Consider the following 12,561-nt stretch of genomic DNA (forward strand, 5'->3'; position numbering starts at 1 on the left):
AGTCAAAAAAGGAAGGAAGGCAAATTAAGCAATTAGTTTACGTTTTAGTAGCTTACAATAGGGAGGAAGGTAGTTTAAAGAGTTTGTTTACCTTTTGGATTGTTTAGAGTGAACTGCATTGTAATTGGTGAGATTGGTTGAGAATAGCCAATCAGATGTAAAGGATCTCAAAAGGTGTCTTTTATCATTGACTTTTTTTTTCATTTTATTCAGTGTCTTTGGAAGTCTAAAAAAAGTACATAGTTAGCAAAACTGTTACACGTTTAAGTTTTTCAAAATAAAATATATTAATGTGCTTTGTGAGTAATTAGATTTGAATACAATTAAGTACAGAAAACAGAGCTTTTGAAGAAAGGGGATATTACAACTGGATTTTCAATAATTACATAAGAATATACTTTTCATGGAAATATCCCTGTTGTCTCGCTAAGTTATTTGATATGTTTTATATCAAATCTAACTCAAAATTAAAATAAGTTTTATTTGTACTCACTGTAGAGGGAAGATATATTTGATGAACTGTATTACTGGCACGTACATTTTTCATAGCAAGGTTGTTCGGGCGCTAATAACGCCAGAGGCAAACATATTTCACAAGAGGGAATCATATCATCTTCCATCATCTCAATGTAAATGAATCGGTCCCTCATAGGACAGATAACAGTTCCTGTCGCTAATAGGACTGTCGCTTCTGGGACTAATTCAGAAAGTAGTCTTGGGGCCATACATAGAACCTGTTGGAAAAGTTGCGTATACGGCATTTCTCTTTTGGAATAGTTTGTATGGTAGTAGTGGACTATTTATGGGTTGGTCACGTGATCGGGATAGTGCGCAATTTCTCCCAATATGGCCGCCAATATGGCCGACCAGCCAAAGTACAATCTTTGTGAAAAAAACACATATCTCCTAAACTTATAGTCCAATCTTCATGATTTAAAAACTAAATGACGTAGAAGACAACAGACTATAATAAATTATCTAAAGTGTTTGAATAATCATTGAAATAAACACCTATTAAAATAATTGTATATTAAAATTTGCATTTTTATGATGGGTATAACTCATATTTTTAAACATGACAAGTAAACAACTGGAATGATCGATATGGATGAATCGATCATGGATCGATGGATGGATCGATGATGGATGTTTTAACTTAAAAGGGTATTAAAATATCTTTCATTTGACACATAAATCATTAAGATCGGTTAAGAAACAAAGAAGATACAACGAATTAGTTGGGAGCATACATAGGATCTGTTGGAGAAAGTTGCGTATACGGCATTTCTCTTTTTGGATAATTTATGTGGTGTTGATGGACTAATTATGGGTTGGTCACGTGATCGAGATGATATGTGTTCACTTTTAGTTTTGTTTCAAATTTTAACCCTTTGCGGACAGTAGTATATATAGATTTTATTTAGAGTTACGTCACTTGCTTGCATATGTATTATTGAATTACAGTGAATTGGTTGCTTATAACACCTTCTTCTGTTTTGTATCGTGTCAGTATTTTTTTTCTACATCATTTGAAATGGAGGGAACAATTTTAGTGTGATCTCCGATCAAAAAGAAATCGAAAACAGAAAACAATGCAAATCCAGTATGTATTTTGTGGAAGATCCAGACTTGAGGGAAAAAAGTTTATGGGACCGATAGTGGTAGAGAAAACATTTCATATTCTTCGCAGAAGCTCCAGGATGGCCTGTTAGATAAAGTGGAGTTCAGTGAAATTTACTATCACATTGAGTGTTATAGACCCTACGTGTTAAAAGCGAACGAATAGAAGAACGAATAGGATATGTGGAAAATGTTTGTGTTGTTGGTGACAGTGGTAATTACGATAAAGATCGAGTTTTGCGCAATCAGAAGAATACTTCCATAAGGGAACGTTGCGTTGTGTGTGATCAGATATCAAACAAAACTGACAAAAAATTGTACAGGATTTGTGAAAGAGACAGAGCTGCTCAATTTCTCGCAGCATCTCGATACTTTTAAGAAGATGTGTTCTCAAGGACAAGGACTTTAACAGACGAAGAGAGTGTCTTTGCCAGTGATATCGTGTACCATCGCCAATGCATGAGCACGTATTTGTTAAAATACACTAGGGATACCAACAACCAGGAAAAAGATGTGAGTCATGTTGGGAGTTTAAGAAACTTCTTGAGATGATTTCGTTTCCCGCCAAAGGACATGAACTTCCTCAGCTGTGCTCCTTCATGAATGAAGAATGCAAATCTACCGAATATGTAACAAACAAAATGCTTAAAAAGCTATTGATAAATCATTTTGGTGAAGAAATAATGTTTGTCTATCCTAAAGAAAAAACAAATCGCAGTTAGTTTACTCATCACAAGTACGTATTCCAGATGTTGATAAAGTGAGGAAGGTAGAAACTTCTTTGCATAGTTTTACAGTAGGAAAGTTGAAAAGAGTGTTCAAAGATTATGATTTTCAACTTGAAAATTCCGACTAGTGACAGGGAAGGTAATTGGGAACTGCATGTATCCGCTTTCCGCAGAGCGCTGCCATTATTTTTTTGCTTTGGAAAGATAAATTACATTAGGTGGGGAAGTACTCACTTTGAAGACTGTCTTAAACTAGCTGAAGAGCATCCAAATTTGTATGAAGACTTTTTAGGAGGGCATTTCGTTGTGCAGCAAACTAAGACATTTCAGTAGTGTCGCTATGGATCAGGCATTAGAGCAGGTATACAACAAGCCTGCAAAAGGCCCCAGTGGAATCATTGCAATAACCCGGAGAAAAGAATTTGTAGCGCTAAGAAATCTCGTTCAACATGAAAAGACTGCAATGAAACATCTTTTTCGTATGTCGGATGCAATTCTATGATGAATGAGTGACGCACCATGAGTTTTCAAAACACAAACAACTCATGATGAATAACTAGTGACAAGACCTGTGAATTTCATCGCTGAAAGGGGCAACCCATTTGCCTTATCCGATTATGGAATTCAGAACATAATCACAGGTCGTCGTTTCACTGAAGAAGAAAAGAAATTTAACCTAGAATGTGTTGATATAGGAGAGAAGCAATACCAGGAATTTAGGAAATATGTTTTTGTTGAGAAAACAAAGATACTGCTTTCACCCTCACACCGGATGAAGAACAATGTGTTTCATTCAGATCCAAAGAAGTCAGTTGATGTTCAGAAGGAAACCATTGACGCCTTGCAGCTTGTAGATACAACACGTGAAAGAGGCTATTCAATCGATCGTCTGCTATGTTGGGAACTCACATCTAGATCTTTTTACTTGATGAGAAATGGATTTCTCCGTAAATCTCAAAAGTCAGAAATGGTTTGTAAGCTTGAGAAAGATTTACCTGATGGAACGGTACTGAAGCAACTTTCCGAGTCCACTCTTCCAACCGCTTCATGTAGCAGCCGCCGGAGGAAAGTCAATGCAGACCTTTGGAGATCTAGTAAAGAGCGTGTTTCAAAGAATACTTCATTTATCAAAAGGATCTGTGAAAGTAGATATTGTTATGGATGTTTACTTGGAAGGAAGAATTAAGATGTCAGGGAGAAGAAGAAGAATGGCTTTTGATCCTATTGAAATTACTATATCTAACATGGAAACACCTCTACCAAAGGACATGAATTCGTTTTGGCCGTCTACACACAAGTACAATTTTTAACAGTTCTTTGCTCAATACATTATGGAACATGGTTCCCGGCACAATATTTCCATCTACATAGGCGGTCTTGGAATCAACGAGGAAAAGAGAGTACGCATTTCGAATGGCGAGTCTACTGAAATAGAGGATTTAACATCACATCTTGAAGAAGCAGATGAAAGACTTGTTTTAAATGTGAATCCCATCAGGACATCAGAAATAATACGCATTGTACTTGTTTCATCCGATGCGGATTCATTTGTATGTGCAAGGTACTTTTTTACCTTGGAATTTAAGAAGAGAGGACTTCTTGAAATGTGGGTTCTGTGTGGGGCAGGGTCAACAACCAGATATATACCAGTTCACACACTTATTGACTACATTCCAGAATCTTTTATCAACATTTTGCCAGCTGTCCATGCGTTGTCTGGATGCAATACCACAAGCAAATTTTCGACAAAACACGCTGCTGTTAAACGTGCGATGGAGTTACCCCAACTTTTGGAACATTTTTGGAAGAATTTGTTAAACAATGTAATGGTTCAACAAGCTGAGTCATATCTTGCAAGTACCATAAAAGCAAACTATACAACATTGAATGAACTTAGAGTTACGGAATATCACAGAATGAAATGTATTGATTTCACAAAGTTCCCACCAACATCATCATCAACACACTCACACATAAAAAGAGCGTACCTTCAAAGTAATCGTTGGTACAATATAATTCAGAATTACAGACCACTTAATCCAGCGGACTATGGTTTCGTAGAAGAAGACGGTGATTGGTTACCATCTGTAGTAGAAGAAAGACTTCCACCGGATTTACCTGTACCGTGCACATGCAAGAAATGTGCCAAAAGCACTGTATGCAAGTGTCGTTTAGCAGTGATTTCGTGCTCGAAATTATGTGAATGCGATCTAAATGGTTGTAATAATCCATACAACTAGTATGCAAGCTGTAGTACCAAATAACAAAGTTCATATAATAACATTGTATTGTGTAATTCTTTTGTAACATCCAAAATAATGTTTTTTTTTTTTTTTTGTTTTTGTTGACTATGTTACTATGATATCATTTGTTCTATGTACAATCCGCGGCAAAAAACCTGCAACACGAACATATAAGTTTATTGTGAAATGACTAACTCTTTTGCTTTAAAATAAGTGTGCACGGGAGGAGGCCGAGGTTTAACCTGGCGTGATTCGTTTCACTTAGACGTTATGTTCCATCCTTGTGCTGTTAGATGTAGTTTCACAATAAACTTACATCCTCATGTTGCAGGTTTTTTTGCCGCGGATTGTACACTACGTATTATTTCTGAGACTATAACAATTGTTACTCATACTTAATTTAAAAATATAAGTATTGAGAGGAAAGATTGTCATTAAAAGCTTGAACTTATCAAAGAAAACTTATTAAAAGATTGAATTTATCAAATTCTTCTAACTCCTAAGATTGTAACTTTTAGTTTTAAATATTTACCAACATCTTGGAAAAATTTGTTCATATCAAATCTTTTGATCAAACTGGAAATAATTCCATGCAGCACTAACGAGAATGGTGCTCTATAAGTGTGTATTCCAATATACGTAATGACGTCATCAACCCCTCCTCTATGGGCGCAAAAACCTAAGGAGCCTATTTATTCTTTAATACAAACGTGCACTATCCCGACCATGTGGTCAATCCATAATTAGTCCATCAACACCACATAAATTATCCGAAAAGAAAAATGCCGTATACGCAACTTTCTCCAACAGATCCTATGTATGCTCCCAACTAATTCGTTGTATCTTCTTTGTTTCTTAACCGATCTTAATGGTTTATGTGTCAAATGAAAGATATTTTAATACCCTTTTAAGTTAAAACATGTGTTTTTCGATCATTCCAGTTACTTACTTGTCATGTTTAAAAATATGAGTTATACCCATCATAAAAAATGCAAATTTTAATATACAATTATTTTAATAGGTGTTTATTTCAATGATTAGTCAAACACTTTAGATAATTTATTATAGCCTGTTACCTTCTGCGTCATTTAGTTTTTAAATCATGAAGATTGGATTATCAGTTTAGGAGATATGTGCTTTTTTCACAAAGATTGTACTTTGGCTGGTCGGCCATATTGGCGACCATATTGGGAGAAATTGCGCACTATCCCGATCACGTGACCAACTCATAAATAAGCCCACTACTACCGTACAAACTATTCCAAAAGAGAAATGCCGTATACGCAACTTTTCCAACAGACATGGTCTGGCCCCAAGACTAAAGCTTCTGATGCGCTGACCACATGCTCGTAGCTAGTAACTGACAGATGGAGCGGCTCAAGCCCTCAAGATGGCAAAGTGGTTTGGTTAGTGGTAGTAATCTATAAGGAATACTCTTTTTCCCGTAGTCTGGAAGTTCGAGAACATTTATGTTCTTTAGCGTATAACATATAAAATGTAAATGTTAAAATTAATGATTTTCTTTCCATAAAACTAAATTGTCCATTATTTTGCAAATATGAAAATCAAACTGTGAAGCTACTGGTAGCTCCAATTAAACATACTTCCAGATTACTCCTGTGTCAAGTAACCGTAGACATGGGCTACTTTGGCGTGGGGGGACGAGGAGGACGCGTCCCCCCAATATTTTGAAAAACAAAATATTCAATATTTTATTCTAATTTAATTTATTTACTAACGACAGAATATCATATAAATAATAATTATTATATTTATTTGGAATATAATATTCAGGCTGTGAAACGATTGTAATCGAAAAATTAAATGAAATGAAATCTTTGAGTTTTATGTCCCATGCTTATGCCGGTTATTCTAAAGGAGACGGTGATGATAAGTAATGAATGAAATGGTGGAATGAAGAAAGGGGAGGAAACGGAAGAGCCCCGAGGAAACCCACGCACACTGTGTTTGTCCACCACGAGGTTCACTTGGCGGGGGCTGGGATCGAACCCGGGACCATAAACACCAGAGGTGAACGTTCTACCACTGAGCCACCGCGGTCACTACGATTCTAATCGAGTTCTTGATATACTGTACCTTAGGGGGTCCGTGAAGGTAAGCAGAAAAGTAACAATTAGCATCGAAGTTAATAAACATGTTGGGCTAGGTAGTACTATTTAAATCACTTTCTTTGATGTCCCCCCAAATTTTACATGCCAGAGATGCCAGTGACCGTAGATAAACCGTGTAATGAATTGCTCGTAATAATAAAATGAAAGTCGTGGGAGAAATAGAAGTGTACATGAAATCGATTATCTCGCTGGATTTCAACAAGTGTTGCGCACTTCGTAGAAATATTGATTGTCAGCATGTCTCTCAAGGAACAGAAATGATAGAAGAAGAAAAACAGAAGAAAAAGACACCAGTTCCAGCCATAACAATCACATGAGTCATTCAACTTGTGACAGCATTTTCTTCTTCTTCTCTTTTGCAACAGACTGCAAATTCACACAAAAGCAAGCACGCTTTCAAAATTAAAAATTATGAGCGCTGTGTGCTACAATGTCAACAACAGTTCGCCTACATTCAAGTGAAAATATAGGAGGATGAATGTTTTACAAGCACATGAAAGTGTGCCCTATACTCGATTTTATCATTCATACTGTCTTCAGTTGAGAACGGCTGCGAAACCAAATAATGATTCAATGTTGACATTGTGTGTGTGTGAATCAACCAAGGCACGATAAAATGTTACACAGATTTTATCTTAAGGCAACCAGTAAAGCGTGAAATTCTTACTTCAATGCTTGATTCTAAAATTGTATCTTAATTACAAGTCCTAAGAATTTTAACGACATAATTTTATCTACTCAATGACAATGCTACACGGGGCAAGGAGGACAGGTGCCCCTCCAGTGGTAACATCCGCTGCGTCCCAGACAAATTGTATTGTTATGTAGATCAAGTAATTTAAAACTGTTTTCTTTCGGCATACAAAAAAAAAAAAGAAAAAAAAGAAAAAAAGATCTGTCCTCCAAAATCTCTGTCCCTCCAATCCCCCACCCTCCGAAAAAAAATCTGGCGTTTCGACTGTATCTAACGTTTTCGGATGGAAAAAAAAAAAAATCGGTTGCAATTCTTCGATTATCGAGGTTATTGTTTCCACAAGAAAATAATGAGTGTAAAATGTGTGATCATTATCGAAGACTTTTCAAATTTATTAACTAAATTTTGTATATGAGGTAGAGCAGCCAGATATTACGTTTCTCCCGTAAATTTTACGTTTTGTCTGGCATATTTTACGTTATACGTTTTTATTTTCCTCATAAAACTATTTCTTTAATTTTTGTTTTTAAAGAAAAGAAATAGTAATCCTGAACACTTTTAAAACTTTTTTTATACGTTAATGCAAAACGTTAATAAGAGGTACTGATATTTCAACAGTGTTAACAACACAATCCAACAATGTAACTTAGTGCAAAAAATGTAAAAGTTTGCGTTTCTTTCTCCCTCTCTAACCGGCACTCCCCTTTATTCTTACGAATAACTTGATTTTTAGCGTCTTAGCCTTTCTTCTGTCAACACAGTCTCTCAATGATATCGCAGTTTCGATCATCGTGATATGCTGGTATCAGAAACAGAAGGGGATGTGAACTAATAAAAACTGAACTCAAAGCAGGGGTAAAAGTGAGGGGGAACGCGGGACATGCCGTCACCCCACCTCGAAAAACTATATACGCCGTACCCCCAGTTTCTAAAAAAAAATATAATCGGCAAATATAGGCAAGGGGAGCGGCGTGACGTCATACCGTTACCTACCGTCCCCCTACCTTTTCAGATCCATTTTTACCTTTGACTCAAAGTGGTTGTGCATTTCGAAATGTCTTGCAATGAATTTTTTAAACGTATATAAAAAAGGATGTGTGACTTGTTATGAGATGAAAAGTCTTCATTCAACTACAATTACAAGCCAACAAAGATTTATGTAATCTCTGTCTATCACAATCACTATTTCAAAATAATAAAAAAAAAACTATATATAGCAGACAAAGAACTGAAGGTGTCTTATTTATTTCGTTTCAAAATGTACATTCAAAAATGGCCATTTCTAGGTTTCCAACCTGCACAGGACACAGAATGTTGTCCATTCCATTATCTTTCATATGGTTTTGGTTTGAACTCAATATCTTTAAAACCTAGAAAGTTATAGCGTTTAACGGAATCCTCTGAAACCTGCGATACAAAATGGTCGCCACAAACAAATCTGCGCGGCTAAAAAATAAATGAATATCCGTTTTCAACTCCCTGAATGTGTTGTAATCTTAGGTTAAAAAATTAATAAAAACCTAAATTTTGTTAGCAACCTTTGACCTGGAAATTGGTCGATTTCATTTGGATTGCCTATTATTATTATTATTATTATTATTATTATTATTATTATTATTATTATTATTATTATTATTATTATTATTATTATTATTATTATGGCATGGTGTCCTGATTTGAGTAAATTAAAATCTAATATTTCACTTTAGCAATTAAATCCACAAAGCTACTTGGTTAGTCGAAACTTACGCTGTGAGAGAATCAAATTTGATTCCGTAGTAGAAGCTCATGTAGATGGGTTTCCACATTAAATTAGAGGTTCACATTTCATGTAGTCTTTGTACTGAAAAGTGACGTTATATTCTATATCATTCAATTAATAGAGATAGACATTTTATAAACAAGGATTTTCTTTTGAAAAAAGTAAAAGCTTTTTCTATTGCATTTCTTTGATTTTTCTGCCTGTACTTTTTTCTTTTTTAAGGAAGGGAAAGAAAAGAAAGGGAAGAAAAGGATTCCTATTCTTCTTTCCTTTTCACTCTTCTCTCTCTCTTTCCTTGACTTCTCGTATTACCTTCCATTTAATTATTCTACTTAATTACTTCATCATTATTCAGTTACGTTTATCTGCAATCTTCTTTAGCCCTCCCTGTTGTTTTAACGCGCTTGTCTTTGGTGCATGATGTTTCGGCTGCGATTCAAAGACGGGAGAGTCTTGAAGTTCGAATGCGTTATGGTGGTTCGGACTGTAGGTTTAGGCCTACCTTTTGTATAGCTTAAGTGCAGAAAGGGGCGCTAAATTTCAATCCAACCATGCATCAATTACCTTTGTCATTCCCATTCGGAATAACTATCTGTATTACACCTAAAACTGAGGGATTCATTCAATCAACTATGTTTAATTTTATTATATATATATATATATATATATATATATGTGTGTGTGTGTGTGTGTGTGTGTGTATGTATATATATAAAGAAAAAAACAGTAAAATCTTATTTCCATTTGACCTTTCCCATTGTTTAGAACCAAATAAGTATAACGTCACACTCACAAATTAACAGATAGATGTACGTATTGCTCAACACTAAAGGGCATTTGAAATAATAGTTTTATTTTACTTTATTTACCGAAAGTAACCTTTGTAAGCATTAGAAAGTTACTTTGCGTAAAAATTTCTAATATCGCAAACAGTGTAGGTGTTTTAATTACTGTATTGTTATAATTACAGAACATAATGTATTTCTGCGTATAAATGTATGCATATTTTCTTATTCTGTTCAAAGATTTGTTCCGATTTTCAATTTTTACAAACTTGTGACCCTTTACTTTGACAATAACTTTTGAAACCATATGCGGAATTTGATGATAGATTTTTTTTTTTTTTTTTTTTGTGGAAATTATAATCTATTTCATTACTCACTTTGTAATGAAATGGATGAAGTAAATCAGGTAGCCTCTGTTTATCACCACTCACGTCAGACGAAATGAGTATTAGAGACAGTCTGAGATGACTTTTTTGTAGAAAGAATTAGTCATTTCTTCAGTTATGTATGCAATAGCTTCCTCGTGGCTAAGCGGTTAGCATACATGCCTTTGGCGTGAGAGATACCGACAGGATCGATTACCGACAGGAGCTCATTTGGTTTGGATCCCACAGTAACCTGTAAGGGCACGTCTCATGTAGCCTCACTGTTGAACCCAAATCACCAGCACGTTTTTTTTTTAACCTTTAACAATTATTTTCAAGGATGTTATAAATAGAGGATCTGCCCATATGTATCTTCACCCCGTTAAATCAGTGAGGCCAAAAAGCAACCGAGCATCGGCACGTCTGATTGGCTATTCTCGTTTCTACCATCGTCTGATTGGCTACTTTCGTTTCCGCCATGATTGTTGGCTCAAAACATTGCGATCCTATTGGGCGGAGTGGGCAGGGTAGGGGTGGCGAAACTGTGACGTATGGCTTCAAGATTTTGTTGTGAGGCCAGATCCTCTATTTCATAAGATCCTTGATTATTTTATTGTATGCTGAAACTCAGTGGCGTGTTTACGATTTTGTTTCCGGGCGCTTAAGCAACGAAACCCCTTAAATACGCTACTGGCTGTACTTTTCTTTGTCCTGTATTGTACTAGAGCTTTCATTAGAACAACATATATTATAATATCAGTATACTATATAATATTATGAGCTGTGAATAACTCATCCCTTATTCCGTAAAACTCGATGTTTTCAGTAACTTATCATCATCCTCTCAGCCCAAACTAGGTCGAGTTTTCAAAAAAAAAATAATAATAATAATAATAATAATAATAATAATGATATAAAGTCTGCTTAAAATAGTAAAAATGATTATGCGACAGGCATATGTATGAATGAACGGGCTTGTGATTAAGAATATCTAGACATTTTCGCCTAGATATTTATGCAACCCGCAACTTGGAATTGTATTGAGGGTTGCCTATATTTATGAATGAATGAATGGGGAAAATATGTAACCACCGCTATCCGTAAAGATGATAATGGTTTGACTATTAACCAAGTCGGTCGAAACAATCGCTCTAGTTGTCTATTGCAAAAAAAAAAAAATCGCTTTCGTTCAATAATTATGGTGTGGAGCAACGGACGAAAGTTCTAACATTACAGGCTCACTGCAAGGTGATCCTAATAACAGAGTTCCCTTGTGGTTGTATAATTTGAAGGTGACCAGGGTTTAATTCCCTGAGGAAGCTCATCGCAGCAGGTCCAGGTCTCATAATGCTTCGACATTCGAGAGGGACGTTAAACTTCAAACCAGCCACCTAGGCCTACTGCTGGTACTAAATAATAATAATAATAATAATAATAATAATAATAATAATAATAATAATAATAATAATAATAATAATAATATAGAAAAAACATGCTTTACCTTCTCAAGTGCAAGGAGAACGTCATCTGTTGTCCACGCTCTTACTTCTTGCAAAGCCAGCACGTGAGGTCTTCTTGACATATCTGTCGGCACGTGCTTCAGCTTACATTCGCAATCAAGTCTGTATCAAAAAAGAAATATATATATTTTTAAAAAGTGAACCGTATGAAAAACCAGATGCACTTAAACCCGAGTCTGTATGTATAGAGCGCTAGCACTCACACTCACACGAGAGAACATGAAAACACTACCGCGGCTTGTCACACGCACGATTCTGTTATTCAAAAGGCTCTCTCTCTTGACATTCGATAGATATGACACAGAGAGCTTTTTAGAGGAAAGCCGCCTGCGAAAAAACTTGTTCACTGCTCGTGGAAGCATTCATATTGCTTTTAGTAGAGGAAAGGCTGTGTTTTTTTGAGTTCATGTATCTTGTCTTCTGCTGCTCTGACACCCAGTAAAAGTACCGGACTCTTGTGACGTAAGTTCCGGGGCGGCAGAGAGACAGTGTTTCCAGCTTTATATTATTTATCCTCTTCAAGAGCTTTTGCACTTAATTTATTTAGTTATTTATTTGAAGTGTAGACAATACTTATGATACCCAGAGCAACTTCAATGAATAAATATAAAGTTGCCCAAGTGATATTTCATGTAACAATTGTATATTAGTGTGAAAACTGCCTAAATGTCGATTTAAAAAATAAGAAAGAAAGAAAGAAAGAAAGAAAGAA

General features: G+C 35.5%; 1 protein-coding gene across 1 annotated transcript in view; it reads right to left on the reverse strand.

The window, feature by feature from the left end:
- LOC145666730 (uncharacterized) overlaps positions 1-12,218 on the reverse strand; it is a 334,294-nt gene extending 322,076 nt beyond the window's left edge. Inside the window, exon 1 of the mRNA XM_081734260.1 lies at positions 11,831-12,218. Within this exon, the coding sequence (XP_081590386.1) occupies positions 11,831-11,911 (81 nt within the window). The 5' untranslated portion in view covers positions 11,912-12,218. The remainder of the gene's footprint in view (positions 1-11,830) is intronic.
- Positions 12,219-12,561: the final 343 nt, after the last annotated feature.

Source organism: Thermobia domestica, chromosome 12 (assembly GCF_964235325.1).
Source record: "Thermobia domestica chromosome 12, izTheDome1.hap1.1, whole genome shotgun sequence".
NCBI lineage: Eukaryota > Metazoa > Arthropoda > Insecta > Zygentoma > Lepismatidae > Thermobia > Thermobia domestica.